This window comes from Hippocampus zosterae, chromosome 3 (assembly GCF_025434085.1).
Source record: "Hippocampus zosterae strain Florida chromosome 3, ASM2543408v3, whole genome shotgun sequence".
Classification (NCBI taxonomy): domain Eukaryota; kingdom Metazoa; phylum Chordata; class Actinopteri; order Syngnathiformes; family Syngnathidae; genus Hippocampus; species Hippocampus zosterae.
Window position 1 is genome coordinate 22,900,069 of NC_067453.1, and position 17,562 is coordinate 22,917,630.

General features: G+C 44.7%; 1 protein-coding gene and 1 long non-coding RNA gene across 4 annotated transcripts; one reads left to right on the forward strand and one right to left on the reverse strand.

The window, feature by feature from the left end:
- Positions 1-3,312: 3,312 nt before the first annotated feature.
- On the reverse strand, positions 3,313-11,853 carry nr2f2 (nuclear receptor subfamily 2, group F, member 2). Of its 3 annotated transcripts, none has more exons than XM_052060505.1 (3): positions 11,478-11,853; positions 7,174-7,701; positions 3,313-5,614 (listed from the first exon to the last, which is right to left on the reverse strand). In XM_052060505.1, the coding sequence occupies exons 1-3, from the start codon at positions 11,515-11,517 to the stop codon at positions 5,340-5,342; spliced, it is 843 nt and encodes a 280-aa protein (XP_051916465.1). In that variant the 5' UTR covers positions 11,518-11,853; the 3' UTR covers positions 3,313-5,339. The 3 variants fall into 3 exon arrangements, with proteins under 3 accessions (XP_051916465.1, XP_051916463.1, XP_051916464.1); XM_052060503.1 differs by lacking the exon at positions 11,478-11,853 and adding an exon at positions 8,277-10,469 and having other exon boundaries at positions 7,174-7,719; XM_052060504.1 differs by lacking the exon at positions 11,478-11,853 and adding an exon at positions 8,277-10,466.
- A 727-nt stretch (positions 11,854-12,580) lies between these two features.
- Positions 12,581-14,955, forward strand: LOC127597472 (uncharacterized). Its single transcript, XR_007961657.1, has 2 exons — positions 12,581-13,344; positions 14,516-14,955. It is a non-coding gene; the product is annotated as an uncharacterized LOC127597472 (long non-coding RNA).
- The last annotated feature ends 2,607 nt before the right edge of the window (positions 14,956-17,562 follow it).

Here is a 17,562-nt window from a genome sequence, read left to right on the forward strand (position 1 = left end):
CGTCGCCAGAAATTGGACGTTTAACGTTACTTTAACACATTTTAAAAAACATATATAAAACTATAATATAAAAAGGAAACAATATATGTTTTGACTTAACAAATCAACGGCTATAATTTTTAAAAACTAATAAACAAAAAAAGTTTATCAAAATCAAGAGTTTAAGTCTGCTTGCTTTTGCGTCCACGCGGAATTCTTGTGGTGGTTTTCACCTGCTGTTGTGAAGGCGTTTTAATATTTTTAATAGTGGCGGTCAGGAAGACGATGACGATGATGAAGAGCGCCGTGGACGCCGAAATTCAAGCAACAGGTTTACACTTTATGCGATTGCAAAAGACAGACACGAGTCGCTTGCGTAACTCGCTTCGTGAGCCAAACTCAACGATTTTCTCATTCATTTATTTACTTACTGATTCCTTCGTGGGTTTATTTCTTTATTTATTCTTGTCTTCCCATCACCATACACATGAAAAGCATCCGGCATGGGCGTTTTGATCGAACCGATTTGAGGACTCTCAAATTTGAGTTTTAAATTTGGCCTAATGTAACTTTTCAAACTCTTCCAACGTGTGGAGTGGCAAACAAAATCACAACAAGAAAAATGATGATGACATGAGTCTTGTGGGTGTTGCAACTTTCTAACCACCTTAATTATAACATGTGCTTAAGATAAAATATCTTAAATATACTTAAGATATTTTGGGGGGCGTCAAGGGGGAGCCATGTCAGTTGGTGAAGGATCCACAGAAAAATATATATTTTTTCAATTTAATAATAATTTTAAACTAGGACAATGTCAATTCTTGCAAAGGGGTCAACCCCTGAAAAGTGCGAATATTCTTCTGGGGGACACACACACCCTTAAAACTGGCGACTCAAAGTCTGATGAATCAGCAACAACAAAGAAACGAAACAAAGTACTGAATATTTTTTTAACATAACTCTAAAACGAAGAAATACTGAAAAGTAAGAATAAGAAAAATCTATCATATTATACGATTTTAGTGAGAGTGTGCATAAAATTATTTGCATCTACTGTATCTTAAATTAATAACAGTCATGAGTGCCCGGTGAAAATTGTGGCCTTTTTTTTTTTGTGGGTTGTGTGATGGCCATCGCGTGAAAACTGGCAAGCATTAAAGCGAGGCCTGCCCCCAATTAGTGACCAATAAAATATATTTGTGGAGATATTAAAGGCTTCAAAGTGTTATTCTGACCACCGGATAAGCACCCGTTGTAAATGCAAGACTCTATAAATAATCGAGTGCAAGTAGTAGACTCTGTGTGTGCGTCTGCACGCGCGCGCGTGTGTGTGTGTGTGTGTGTTCAATATTTAAAACGGTCTCCTCCATCCTCCATCCGCGTCGTCTGCATGTCACCGCCCCAAGAGTCCTTTTTTTTCCACTTATTGCACGAAAAGAAAATCGAAATCGGGGTTGTAATAATCTATAACTATGGCGTAAGCGTGCAAAATTTTATCTGGGTGTGCTTTTAACAAATTAATAACTACCATTTTTACTTGGTGCGTTCCTTTCGCCGACCAAGTGAAGAAAACAAAGCGCTTCAAAACGAGAAAGCGAAAGTCAACGTTGTCTAATTGTATAATTGAGGTCATTTAAACATACACTGTGAGTGCAAAAATTGGGCCCGGGGCCGCCGCCGCGATAATAATGCTCATTTTTGAACATTTTGTTTATTGTTATTGCGGTGTGTGGTGCATAACTGCTCTGAATTGTCAGACCTAAAATGCGTGACGTCACTGGGAAATTTACGACTTTAAAATGCGTCCGGGCAACCGATAAGCAAGTCTTGTGAATGCAAGAGAAAGTAGGTGCAATAAAGGGTAGCGTGAGCGTGTCATTTTTAAGATGAATTCCTCCGTTTTATTCATTCATATTTTTTAAATGAATTAAAAGCACATTTGCGCTAAATGTGTGAACGAGCCATGCTTCCAATTGAGTCAATCTTTTGAGTACACGAACTGCAACCAGCCCACCTGCATTCCCACCATGTTGACGCAAAACGTTTTGAAAAAAATATCGATATGGAGCGTTGAACGTCGGAAAAAAACGGGGGGGGGGGGGATTGGTGCACCTGTCTGCTGTTCCTAATAATTTGTCCCCCTGTGTCGCTCGCTCAAACTCTTCCTGGTGTTTTTCCCGCACAACACTAAACGTCATTTTCTTTCATTTCATTTCAGGACGTCATCGGATGTACCTAATGACGCGTAGAAAGGTCAAGAAAGTTTGCCGCTCACAATCTTGACGAGCACACACACGCGCACACGAATCAAGATGCGTGCGTGCGTGCGTGAAACTCTTGCGGATGAGATTGACGAGGTGTGGGTGCACTTTGGAGCACTGCGGGTAGGTGGCGATGTTTTATCACATATATGTTTTGACGTACGCCGAGTGTGTACGCGTGTGCGTGCAAATGGGTCGTGTACGTCACTCTGATGAAAGAGGACATGTTACAGTAACACACACACACACACACACACATCATGAACACACGTCAAAAATAGGAACAAACACAATTCAGTGCAGTTTGGAGGGGATAGTAATAAAAAATTGAATTTTGTGCAATTTTAAGGAAGATGGCTGGATTTTCCTTTTTAAGGGATAAGTGGAAATTTGGGTTGAATAATAGAAATAGGCTACTTACAGTAATAAACGCGGTGTTCTAAAGTGCACGTAAGCGTGGGAAGGTTTTTAGATTTTAAAAAAAACGTGATGAAATGTAAACATATTTCGCTTCACGTATCACGTCACCCGGGTTACACCTTATTGGCTCTTCCTCTTTTTCTTCTTGTCACAATAATAATAATAATGATGACGATGATTATTATTATCATCATTATTATTATATTGTTATACCCAGCCGTTATTTTGTGATGTTTTCATGACACACTCCGATTTGTAGTCATCTGAGACTCGCACAAATGACGCCGACCACCATCGTCATCATCACCGTCTTTGCTAAACCAAGCATCATTATTAAGCAACACGCATGGGCAATACAGCAGCAGTAGCAGTATAAATGGAAGTTGCACCTTCTTCCTCAATTGTAAAGCAGCAGTGCTAATCATGGTCCCCCCCGCCCCCGTCACACAACCAACCCCCCCCCCCCAAAAAAAAAATGATTGAAGGTGTTTTGCGGTGACTTTTGGGGAGGTTCACTCAATAAATGCAAATATTTAAAGAATATAATAATGCATTCATCTCAGTAAATTGAGAAGGAAGAATCCACCCCCCCCCCCAGCTGCCGCCACCATCCATCGCGAGGGAGTGAAATAAAAGCCATGAAAAGATATCAAATTCATAAATTATAATTTAATACCAAGAACAAATTTACAGCAGAATGCTCGTTGTACAATAAGCTAACACAAAACGAACGAACGAACGAACGAACGAGAATCGTGTTCAACTATTAGAAACTTTCACGCGCACGCACACTCACACTCACAGGTATCACTTGCAATGGATTCGTCATTATGATCATCATCATTTTTAAAAAAATTATCTATACGTTATCAATACCCTGCAGTCATATATTTTTTAATATATTTATATAAAAAAAGGTGGGTTCATAATTACAATCATGTATCATTCTCTGGTCCACATGTGTGTGCGTGCGTGTCTGTGTGATCCCGTCTTTTTAATTTTTTTTTTAATATGAATCATCTCTTGTGTGTAATTGTGGCCTCTAAACAATTGAATAAAAAGATTGTTCTCTTTCACGCACACACACTGACACCCCCTAAAAACCTGCTCACCCTGTTTCTAAGTCCTCATATGATGAACTTTCACTCGTGTCTTTTTTTTGTAATGCGTGTTGTGTGTGTGCGCGCGCGTGTGTGTGTGTGTGTGTGTGTGTGCCTGTGTGTGTGAACGTGTGTGCGTGTCTTTAAATACAAGGGCTCGTGTGTAGTGAACGCACAGATTATATCTATACAGAACGGCCCTCCCTCCCCGCAGTAACCCCCCCCCCCCCACCCCGTCAATAAAAAGAAAGAACATTTACATTTATATAGCAAATAGGGTAAAATAGGTTAGCGACCTGTGGCCATGCATTCACAGTCTAAATATACATGAAACCGAACAAAACAAAACCAGGAATAAAGAAACAAACTCAAAGAAAATGGGGTTGTAATCATAATAATAATAATAATAATAACAACAATAATAGTATGTATGTACAGAACTCGTCAGTGCTACTGAGCCGAGCTGAGTCCGACACTCCGTTGGAAAGACGAGCGAAATGATGGCAACCACACATTTGCTCTGGGCCACACAGAGCTGGTAGAAAAGAAACAAGTTGACCTATATTTACAACAATACTGCCTCACATCGGCATGCTTGCACGGCCGATTCACTCATCTTAAGGATGCACATGTCGGGGGAGAAAACACCATCCCCCGCCATCAACCATGAACGTTGTTGTGGAGAAATCGCGTCATGCTTGTCAGGCACTTCATTCGGACAAAAAGGGGAGGTCTTGTTTTATTGTTAAATCGTGTAATACTGCTATTAAACACTACATCGGCTTGGCTTTTAAACTTGGATGACCCCGCCCCCTCCAAGAATCATAATTCATCGATGTAATATTTGAAACGAAAAGAGTTTAAGGCTGCCGATTGTTCAACGAGGACAAATAATGCAAAGTGTTCTTAGTGGCTCGTTTATTGGTTGGGGAACGTTAAGTGCGCTTGCAAGCATGAAGCTTCTACAGATGAGAAAAAAAAATGTAAAAAGTCTAGAACAACTCCTATTGCTGTGGTTTTAATTCCTCTCTTGTTTTCTTTCTTTTGTTTGTACACATTCTCCACAAGAATGGAAAATAACACAACCACCAGTTACATATTAAGCCGGTTTGGAACCAACCAAAAAAAATGGAGGAAAGTACGAAAACACACACACGCACGCACACACACACACGGCTATACATTTGGACAGAGGACACAAGTGAATAAAAACAAAATTCCCTTCCTTTTTCGAGACAAAAAATGCACTTAATACTTAAAATCTCCACAACATAATCCCATTCCCCTCTTTGTTGTTGTTGTTTCTTTCATTGGGGGGAAAAAACACTTTTCAGTTCAGTCAGTCCGTCCGTTTTTGGAGTGGAAGGAGGGAGGGAATAATTCACAGTTTTGTGTTTTTTTTTGTTCTTCCAATATTCCTTCAGAGCGAAAAAAAAGCAGCTAAAATCATTGAATAGTCACCTCCAGCCAGCAGCCCCTCCCTCACAACACACAGAACAGACATACACACACACACACACACACACACACACACACACACACACACCACCATCCTCATCCTCAGCTTGTGTCTTCTTTACTGAATGGACATGTAAGGCCAGTTAAAGCTGCTCCCCGACAGCAACATGTCCCTGATGAGCGTTTCGATGGGGGTCTTACCTACCAGGCGGACGAAAAACAACTGTTCAATGACCGACGACGACACGGTGCGCAGCGACGGCAGGCGCAGCAGCAGCTTGCCGAAGCGGGTGGGCTGGTTGGGGTACTGGCTGCGCACGTATTCCTCGAGGGCGCACTGAGACTTCTCCTGCAGGCTCTCCACGTGGGCCACGTCCGACAGGCCGCACGCGTCTAGGGCGGCGAGGGGTGGGGGGTGGGGGGGCAGAGGGGAAAGGGGGGGTTATTGGAGGCACATGGGGGTAAACAAATAAAATAAAAGAGTCAATTTTCAATGCAATATGCATACTTGATGCTTGAGTGTATGTTGGTCGGGCAAGGTGCAAGACGAACACAGGGTGTGTGGGGGGTGTTGGTATGGTGGTCTGACCTTTTGGGAAGCCCCACCCCTCCTCACTCCAGGTTGAGCCCATCATCACTGGGGAGCTGAGTTTACAATCAACTCGTGTTTATTTTGCTGGATTTATGGCCAGAAAGGTGTCGTTTTCTCAGGCTTGACTTCAAAAATGGTCTCATCATAATTCTAGAATATTAATGTTCATCTACACATTGTCAACAGCAACCCCCCCCCATCAGAGGGCATTCAAATAATATGACCTCGTTATTTTGGATTAGTTTTTCTTTTGTAGCAGGACGCTGATATAGGAATGAGATCAGCTTCCATACGATGTATAGAAAGACATGAACTCCATTTTATGCAACATAGTGACCATAAGACAAATGGATGGATATTATAGAGACATACATAAATACATTCATATATATATATATATATAATTAGATTTTTTTACTGAGCAACAAATGCATTTTGTAGTTACCTCTTTTGTTTGTAGAATACACTTGCAAATGAGCACTTAGCTTGTTACATATAATTTAGATGGAGGTGATATAGAAATAGGTGACGCTTGCGCAACAAATGCATCATCTAGTTGTTGTTTTTGCATGATCTGATTAGTCATGAGAGTTCATGTTGTTTTATAGAATTCCCACATATGAAAATAGAGAGCGAGAGTTGGACTCGTCCAAAAAATGAATGTCCCAGTTACTTTTAACTTTTATAACTGTGTACTATTTGGAGCGGCGCCAGTTAGTCTGTTTGTTGTTTGGAGCGATATGACGAGGAACAAGAACCCGGTGACATATCGAGTGTATTATTTGTACATTAGAAGGTTTCAATGGGCAACGTTTCTATTTTTTGTCTTTTTTAAGCAAATCAGCCAAGAGAGCCCATGTATTGACGCTACATTTACATCAAGTGTATTTATTATTATTTTTATCAGGAAAGTTCTTGGTTAGTTGGTTCTTTTTTTTGGAGGGGGGGGGCGGCAATACAATTTCCAAAAACAAGGGAGAACAGAATACACGGTCATTATAATTGAATGTGAATTTGTTATTGTTGCTGAGCAAAGTCAGAGCCCCCTTGTCGTTTTGTGCATTATTTACACGGCAAGTTGTCAAATGACAAAAACACGAACATTAAAACTTGGACGACCCCCCCCCCCCCCCAGTCTCCACACATACCCAGTGCAATATTGGGCTTGTCTTTCTCCGTCTCGATCATATTGGTACCCCCTTCGCCCCCCCCCCCACTCCCAGTCTGTCTGAGCCCCCCACACGCACACATCATTTATATCTGTCAGCAGCCCCAAACAAGACTGGGTGTGACAAATGGCGGTCCGGCACAACAAGAAACTATGCTATGATCGCGCTCCGCGAGTGGGTCTGGTCCTCACCTGTGGTGAAGAGCACGATGGCCTTGAGGCAGCTGTACTCGGCCGAGTCGACGTGCAGCGCCTTGAGCTTCTCCACCTGCTCCTGGAAGATCCGAATGTGGTCCATGAAGGCCACCACGCGGTCCGCCGACATGGGCGAGGCGTGCAGGCCGGCCGCCGCCAGCAGCGGCGCCACGTGCAGCGGCATGGAGCACTGCGCCGCGTTCAGCACGAACAGCTCGCTCCACGTCAGCCGCAGCAGGGCCACCTGGTCGGTGATCTGCAGGTCCGGGAAGAAGGGGATATTCCGGGCCCACTCCACGGCGCTGAAGAGCATGCGCGCCGCCAGTTCGCAAATGTTCTCGATGCCCATGATGTTGTTGGGCTGCATGCACTGGCTGCCGTAGCGGGACGTCGGGTAGGGCTCCGCGCGCAGCAGCAGCGAGATATATCCCGAGAGGTACGAGTGGCAGTGCAGCGGGTCCCCGTTGGTCAGCGCGAACTGGCCGTGGTGCGGCTGCGTGGGCGGCACCCGTCCCCTTTGCACGGCTGCAGTAAAAAGAGAGACTACAGATATTGAAGCCTGAATTCTGCACGCCAAGCACCGGCCAAGCGGTGAACGCCGACTGCTTAGCGGCTGGCAAAATGGCAGCGGGAGGGAACGCGCACGTTCGCGCAACGGAGAAGGTTGCACAAAGGCGTCGCGGCGCGTGGAACCCCCGAACCCACAAGATCGCCTTTTGCAATTATACTCCACGCACACTCGGTAAACAATAGACCTCGAGTGGACGCGGACGCGCCGCGAGCTAGCGAGCCTTTATGTCCGTTTAAAAAATAAATTAAAAAAAAAATCACGTATTCGATGTCCACGTTTACAATTGCTCATTTAAAGTGAGAATATGACACCCCCCCCAAAAATCGAAATTAATTCAAAAATATAAAATAAAAAAGATCCAGCGGAGCTCCCCCGACTCGAGCGCCGGCACAAGGCGGCACTTAGGCGCTATCCGGCCGGCCACCTCGCGAGGGAGCACCCGCTGCATCTCACATACAGACACACACACACACGCGCGCGCGCAAAACAAAATAAATAAATATATGAGGTAAACAAAAAGTCCCAATACCTTCCCGCCTCATGCCGACCTTGAGGCATTTTTTTAGGCGGCAGTACTGGCACTGGTTGCGGTGGTGCTGGTCGATAGGACAGTTCCGGTTGGCCCGGCATGTGTACGTCAGGTTCCGCCGCACGCTGCGCTTGAAGAAGCTCTTGCAGCCCTCGCAGGTGAACTGGCCGTAGTGCTTGCCGCTCGACTTGTCCCCGCACACCACGCACTCGATGTGTTGCGGCTGCTTGTCCGCCTGCTGCTGAGCACCTTGGCCGCCGCCGGGCGCCGTCTGCCCGTTGTTAGGGCCGCCTTGAGCGGGGGTCTGCGGGGCCGGCGGCGCCACCTGCGCGGCCGTCAGCCCCAGCTGGCCCGGCTGAGCGCTGCCCAGCGCCAGCCCGCCTTGGGTCTGCGAGGAGAGGGCGCCCTGGGTGTCCGCCACGTCGTCCTGGGAGCCTCTCCACACTACCATTGCCATATCTGCCTCTCAGTCAACGGGGGGGAGGAAACTTTTTGCTCGGCCGTTTTGTCTCTCTTTTGACCTTTTCCGAGGGCTGCCTTTCCACGCGCTGACCGGGGTCGTAGGGGAGGGGGGGCGGTGGGGAAAGGGGGGGTGGGGGGGAGAGATGTCACCACAGCAGAGGCGCCGAGCTCGACGCTCCGCTCCGGGAATGAGTCGAGTCGGCGACGAAGACGAGGAGGAGGAGGCGGAGGAAGAAGACGACGACGGAGAGGAGGCTGCTTCTCACCAGCGAGGCCGAGTCAAGGGGGCTCCTACTGCCGGCCATCCAGCACCCCCGTCGGCGGGGAAGGTGGGCCGAGTGCCGGGACGAGAGCGAGCAAGCAGCATGGACCGGCTTGGCTTTTTGGAGTGAGGAAGAGGAGAAGGAGGAGGAGGAGGAAGGAGGAAGGAGGAGGAGGAGGAGGAAGGAGGGTTAGGAAAAGGGGGGGCGAGGATGGAGAAGACCGGCGGTCGAACGGGGACCAACAAGCTCCGGGTGCGAGTCTGGAAGAATTCTTTCCGCTTCAAAAAAAAAAAAAAAAAGGAAAATCCGCTTCTCACGCGAGCAAATGTTGGCGATCTCCGCTTTTTAGAATCCTCCTCGCGTCTTCTTCTTGTCCTTTTCCGTGCGGTGACAATACGATTAGACTGCGGTTGAAAAGGCGACTCGAAGAGTGGAAATATGTTAAAAAGGCGGTCGGGGAGGTTTTTGGCTTAAGAGGAGCACGGCTGGCAGAATGCTTTCTCTCTGATCAGCTCGCTGAGCTTCTCTATATAGTGAACTTTGACACGACTGCTGCAACTTAGCACACGTTGCCATGGCGACGCGCTGCCATATAAGGCAGGCGGAGTATGTGTAGGACCGCCCCCTTCGCTCCCTATTGGCTGCCGAGACGCGGCTGTGCCACTTGGTGCCGAGCCAAGACGCGGCCGGGGTCGAGCAAGGGCCGCCGGGTCCTAAAAGGAGACGGGTTTCCAGGAAGAAGGGGCGATTGGGGTGGGAGGGCGGGAGGGGAGTAGTTCCTTTCTCAGCCATACCGTCCATGAAAAATATGTCTCATACTGTCTTGGATATTTAAATTAAACACAAATCAAGCAACGGCTGCCATTTATGTCTTTTTTTCTAAACAACATGAATGAGTAATCAAGGGAAAGGCGAGGTTTTTGGTGCGTTTTGCAAATAAAAACAGAATACGTGACTATAACTGTACCAAATCTTCAATTGAATGCACAAAATATTACAACTAATACGAACACATAGGCGAACCAAAAATAAAATGATCAAATAAAACAAATTTAAGAAAATGATTTGACCCGAAATCCCAATCACACACAGCACACAATTCTGCACACAGACCAAAAGGAAAAATATAAATGGAAAAAAAAATCTATGACATAAGTGCAATTTCTTCAATTCATACACATGATCCCACACCGTTTTGTTCATAAAGGTAAACAAAAAGGTCAATCAAACGCATTCATGAAAGAAACATAAAATAACAAAAATAAAATCAATCAAACAATTAGAATAAGTAAAACAAAATATATATACAAAAATGTACACGTGCCCGTCGGATTGACAAGGGAGCAGCCGCCCAACTAAGCGGTGATTTCTGCAGCTCGCCGCAAACCTGAACAGGAAAAGCGGTCGAGAAAGTGCAAGGAAGGATGAATGCAAAACAAAAGTGCTCTCTAAATATTCCATTCGCGCGCGCACACACACACACACACACACACACACACACACACACACACACACACACACACTTCTGCTCAATCCGACTCATATGAAAATATCCGAATTCAGACAGACAATTGTCTTGCTATTGTACATTACGGCCCTATTGAGACGCCGACACATTTCAAAATTCAAAAAATATTGTGATCTTAAAGGTGCCTGTAAATTGGCACAATTTAAAAAAAAGACATTCGCACTGGAAAAATGTCGATAAAGCTGCTGCTATTGTTGTCCGCGGACCCCCTCTCCCCAATATTATTATTAAAAGCCAGGCGATGACCTCATTCATGACCACAGGCTGTGAGACTTGAACTCTGGGTGCGTGTGCGTGCGTGATTGTCTGCTCCACGCATTGCGGTCCCAGCACGGTGTATGGCTGCCTCCTAGCGGCTGAAAGTAGACTGCATGCATGCACGCCCGCCCCGCGTTCATTCATTGCCTTCATGAGCGCCGCGAGCGCGCTTGGGAGTGTTGACGCTCCACAAGCTGCTCGCCTGCGTTCAGTCGACGGCTCGCCGCAGCCTCGGACCAACTCAACCCAGGGACCGCATCGACTGTCGGCCAACTTGGACTTACTCGATTCCATCTGTGAGCCGTTTGAGCGCTTTTTTTTTCCAACCCCCACCCCCTCTCAAAAAATCAGCTGCTGATTAGTGTGACTTTAGGGCTTTTATTTGCAGATTCTGCACAAACGGAGTATCTGTAAATAAAACAAACACTTCTTAAAATTTCGGACATAGTCTCGCTCCAATTATGGTGAGTATACATTATTTTGCACACTTTATGAGGATACCTTAGCACTAGAACTAATGTCTGGTATTAAAAGCTATAAATTGGACATGTCTGTATTAAGTAAAAAAACGGCTTGCATTTTTGCATGCATTTCCCCTTCACCTTAAATTATGTTTGACCCAAAATGGTGTATAGGCAAAGTGATTTTTTAATAATCGTGATTATGTTGTTGTTACGGCAGCACACCTACCAAATGCATACGCTGCTGACTCGTCCGTGGCGGGGTGCATCTTCTCTGTCCTTTAAAATCTTTAATTTAGTCTTGTATTGAGAGTCAGTCGGACTTCTTCTCCCTCACATGCAAAAAATAAAAATAATTAAAAAAAAGAAGAAGAAACGTCGTTTATTGCAAAACAATCATATCTGAGCGGGACAAAACTTTGCAGAGAGCTCCGAAGAAACTCATTTGGTAATTGCATGCAGTCAATTTCAAAGGCTTGTCAAGAATTAAGAGGACCAGAGAAGTCGAAATCCATCACCAGCGCCTTTTCACTCCATACAGCGCGCAAGCTGCGGGGAAAAAATTGCTTTGTGTGGGATGTAGTAAGCAGAGAAGGAGGGGGTGCTGGTGGGAGGAGGGTGGGAGCCGATAGGGAGGGGGGGGGGAAAGACACCTGTCTGGATACAATCTGTATGCGTGGAAAGCATGCATTAGGACACATCTGACCACTTTTAACTCATTTAAGCAGGCGAAGATATACACGGCGAACATAAACGAGACCGTTTGGTTGTTGTCATAGAATAGAAACAGGATAAAGATGGGGGGCAATCATAAATATCACCTATGCATCATAAATATATCTTAAAAAAGCACCAAACAAAAAACGTTATGGGAATGCTGTTACTTTCAGCAAACGATTGAAAATAGCACTTTCGTCATCTTTTTTTGATTTCCAATTAATTGTGGGGCTGTAAAAATAAAGAAGGGGATCAATTGGTCTCACGTGCAAAATAACGGTCAATCCGGTCGAAACGACAGCTTGATTTAAGAAAATAATTGATCGCATGGTAATTCATTTAGTGTATTTTATTTATGGCAATTTCCTTGCGGGTTGTAATAATTTACTGTATGTGATTAGCAGTGGTTCTCCCTTCAGGCGCCATCATGCAACCGCGCGCGTGCACACACACACACACACACATTCACACACACACACACACACACACGCGCACACACACGCACACGCACACGGTGCTGCTACTTCACGACGTGTGTGCACAATAATCGATTAAGACAACACAAACCAGCATTTTGTCGTGCACTTCATATTTACAAGTCACAAACGCAGGCGCGCGCGCACACACACTCACACACTCCTACACACACGCACGTACACACAGACAGGCACACTGATTCACTGTCATGATTTTCCCATGTTTGCAGAACAAAGTTCCACTCGTGCACGCGCGCGCCAAAGCACGTGAGATGACGTGTTAGTTGGCAGGGGTGCCCATCGATCAATACAATAAATTATATCCTGTATAAAACGATCGATAGTACCAAAAATGGATTACTCCAGTGATGGATTGCAATCAGTGAAATAATAATTCTAATAATAATAATAATAAAGAAAATAATGATAATAAATGAAAATATCCAATTCAAATACATCGAATGCATTAAAAGTAAAAATATAAATACATTTAACAAAAAATTAATAATAAAGAATATCTTAAATGAATTCACATATACACTGCTCAAGGTCACTCCCCGCCACCCACCCAAAAAGAAAAAAAAAGAAAAAATAAAGAAAACGCTGATGGATCATAATCAATCACATATAATATCTCCGTCTAATTCAGACGAGGTCAAAAAAGCGCTGGTATATGTGTGTGTGTCTGAGTGTGGGTTTGGGGCGGGGGTACGCTTTAATGTTATCTGTGCGCAGATAGCGGACCGGTGACCCCGGGGGTGCGCAAAGTTCCCGGCCTGATTAACCCCGGCAGAGCCGCGCGGGAGCAAAGGTTAACCGGCCTAATCAACTTCAAGAGGGCGACTCAGTCAGATCATCAACTGCATGGGACACTTCCACACATAGTGAAAAAGACACACGCAGGTAAAGACATTCAGGAAAGTGTGATTATGATTATCATCATTTTTAGGACTATTTCGATGACTTGCATTGCTCTAAAACTCTCCTTAAATCCACCCGGTGACATTTCTCATGAGTTCTGTTTGCGAGGCACCGACTGGTTCACGTAAACATCAAAACGCTGACAATGAGGAGAAGGTCATATTCAGCCTGCTTTGCATGAATAAAGGAGCCCTGCAATAAGTCTAAAATGTTATGTTGTTTTTTTTTTTGTTGCACATTATGTCACATTTTCTGAACAGTTTAGGATGATCATGATGACTAAAATGATTGAATAAGGTGCACATTTACGGTGTGTGATAGTTTCGAGATTCTAAATCCGTTAGGAGGTTAAATGAAGCTTTGTCGTCTTTTTAAAGGCAGAAATATTGTGTTGGACATATCGGAGGTTATCATCGTGGGCGTACCTAATGTTCTGGCCTGTACTCAACCACCTCTTCAAATTAGGCTCGCTTTTTATTGTTTTTTTTTTTTAGTGGTGACATCTCAAGCGCAGTGTGTGTGTGTGTTTGATCTTTACATATGCAATCGCGCGTGTGCAAAAAAAAAAAAGCAACGCGCGCGCGCCTGTGTGTGTGTGTGTACGCGCGCGCGTTGAAGATCCATTCATAAAGTTGTATTCCCTCACTCATGCGCGCAGGCGCACGTGCCTTCAGAGTCGGCGTTTGCCAGTGACAGATGACGGTGGCAATTTGCACAGATAGAGATCAATTTGTCTCAATGATCACTCTTTAGGCCCACTGCCAGCCTGTTCGTTGGAATCAGCAGCTCCGAGGCTGAGTACACAGAAGCGGGTGGGGAGTTGGGGGGGGGGGGGGGGGGGGGGTACAAAGGAGAACTGGAAAGCAGTGGTGAGAAGAAATCAAGTACAACTACTTGGTTGCTGAACTTCAGAAGATGTTTTCTTTCAGGGGGATTCATTCCTCTCATTTTTTTCCTTGTGTACTTTACTTGAAATAAAGGAGAGTGGAATAGGAATGAGTGTTAAGCACATCCCAGTGCTACGGGTGTGGGGTTTGAATCCAGTCTGTGGCCTTCCTGAGTGGAAGTTGCATGTTGGTCAGAGTACATCGGCATCCTCCCACATTGCCAAAATGTGAAAGAAAAAAAAAGTGAGACTCTCAATTGTCCGTAGGTGTGATTGTGAAGGGCGAACGGTTCTTTGTCTAACGTGACCGGTCCGGAGTGTACCCCACCTCTCGCCCCCAAAGGCAGCTGGGATAGACTCCAACAAGCCCGCCACCCTCGTGAGGAGAAGCGCGATGGATGAAGTCAACGAGTCCAATCAGTACTTCCACCAGCTTTTCATGATTTGAAATCATTTATTTGTATCTGTATTTGTACATACGACAAGGACAGCACGTGAGTATTTTTGCCCCCACTGCTGTCAAGCCAGATCCCCCCCCCCCCCCCCAGAAAAGAGCTGCGGCGGCTGGAGTAGCCTCGGGTCGAACTGCGCATACAAATTTTTCTTCTACTTCTTCTGAGGTGCCTGTTGTCCGGCAGACGGCGTATCGAATGACACAAAATCGTGCAATCGAGTGTTGGATTGTGTTTCCAAACCGGCAAGGTTGGTCATCCAGTCATTTTGTTTTTTGATGCAATACATGAATTGAAAGGATCACAAAAATACGCCTCGACAAGGCTCACTTTGAAGAACTAAGAACTAACATACATTTTTATGTATTCATCCTGAATAGGTTATATTTTATTTTTTCGGATGTTTGTTTTTTTTCTGGTAATGTCTCGAGTTTAAAAGGATTTTACTTATTCACAATAGGTATATTCATTCATTTTTCAGATGAGTTTCTTTTCACAAATTCTCCATCCATCCATCTGTCTATCGATCTCGTAGCTTCCTGGCATTTTCAAAGTCACTTGAGAGCATTTCAAAAGCACGAGTGAAGCATTTTTGCTGATTTGGATGGCTGAAATAAAAATCGCTGTCAACCAAATGCCCGTCCTGTCATTCCTGCAAAACTCCGTGCTATGTCGAACTGCGTTTCACAATTCAACAGAAGGCCGTGCGCAATCTGTCCTGCTGGTTAATTTAGGTTTCGAACTCCATCTTTCTGACTGTGTAGTTTTCAGTGCGACTTATTCCCAACGTGAAGTGTGTTTCACAGATCGACACGTGCGCCGCTTTGGAAGTGAAGGTAAAAAAAAGAATCGGTTGATGATGGAGAGTCCAGATTTTCTTGGTAAAGGCAAGAAGAAGCGTGACTTCTTAGGAGGCCACGCAGAAGATACGATACAACATCACGCGAGAAGACTCGCAAGATGGTATTGTTGACTCGTGCGTCATGACTGATTTGACTTTTTTGGAAGCTTGTAACTACACTGAACTGCACAAAAAAATGCCGCAAGAGAGCCATTTGATGATCCGTTCTCATTCTTCTGCGTAAAATGAACTACGAATAAAGCAGAATGACTTATAGAGGGGATACACTCATCTAGAATCGATAACTGAACATCCATCGCGTGTCCTTTTCATTGCCAAACCTCGAAATGATCGTCAAATTTTGACTTGATACTCGGCCAACATTGGAGGGCAAAGGAAAAAAAGTTACACGCTGCCCCTCTGTCGAGGATACCTGCTTCTGATTAGGACTCATTTGGAGGATTATTGCTGGAATTTGCCCCAAATTTAGGTCAAAATGGCAGACATGTTGATCCGTATCCAGGCATGGATCTTTATTTCTACTTTATTCATGGATCTGTCATGACAGAAATTGTCACTTGATTTTGTTGGGAGAAGATAATCATTTTTTGATGATTAACCACATTAGATGAGGTAGGTCAAATATATTGGCAATTGCCCAATCGGCTTCCGATCGGGATTCATCTGGACAAAATTTGTAGAAAAAAAAAAACCATTCGACTTCTTGTTCAATTTTTTTTGTGTCCTGTTATGTTCAACACCTCCACTCAATCTGGTGTCCACTTATGCGATTGGTGTCAGGCGGTAATTTTTGTCAACTTTCCAAGGGGGCGCTACTGAGAGTTGCCCCTCCTCGGTAATAATAGCGAAATCCTTCCAGTTTCACCTGAACACACACGAAACATGGTTGAGTCCTAAGGCAGTCTGAGCCCTCCAAAATACGAGTCATTCTTCGAAAGAATAATAAACAACAATTACAAGAAGGCCTCTAAACAGAAGATGATGAAATAACAACAAATGCCCATGTTGGTTTGTCCGCCTGAACGAGCAGGCGAAAAGCTGTAAACGGCGGCGGTGGAAAAGCGGCGCAGAAAGGCGAGCCGCTGACTGGATGATGGCATTATAAACGGGTGTAATGTTCACAACAAGAGCAGCAGCAGGCAGAGGAATACGCGCCCTCGGGCCAAAGGCATGAAAGCAAAGGCGGCCACACATTGTGCTGCGATAGAGCCGAGAGCACTCGTCTGGCTTTCCTTTCAAAGTATCAAGAGGAATTTTTTTCGACGTGACGGGGTAAAAAAAAATAAAGAAAAAGAGCCTCAGGCGCCGGCGGGCTTTGGTGGACTTGCTCGGATTTTTGCTATTGTGACGCTGAAAGTTGTGACGATTTACTGACACGTAAAGTGTAAAGATGTGATTCAAGCCGACGCTTATCTGCGCAAAAAGTACAACACATAAATCATTTAGAGGGGTTTTTACCATCCCTGTCCCGAGGCATTTTTCTGTCCGCCGCTTCTTGCTAATTGACCGGTTACACCGGTCAACATCAATTTTTTTCTTTCTTGTTTTTTTTTTAAGCAGAGATGCAAATAAAACATTGAGATGAGTTTTTAGATTTAAAATATCTAAAAAAAAAAAAAAAACAACCCAAAATGAACTTTTGAAATCAGCATGCATCAATTGATCATTTAGGGCACGTAAAATTTGCTGTTATTGTTATTCGTTGTTGCTCTTACAGCGGCAGAAGAGTGAAATTGACTAGCGTGAGTGGCATCGTGTATCAAGCAACGTGCAGTAAGAGTCCATGCATAGTGACAAAGTGCTTGTATGTAGTGCGGGGGTGGGGGGAGTACACCATACCTGTCATACCTTTTCAGAGCGCCAACCTGTATAAACTACCAAAAAAATCCTTAAAAAGAGCAAAAAAATCCTTATAACATACCAAAGCATTTTATATGTCAAAATAACGTCAGAACCCCCCCCCCCCCCCCCACGAAATTTTCAATGGTATTTATTGTAGA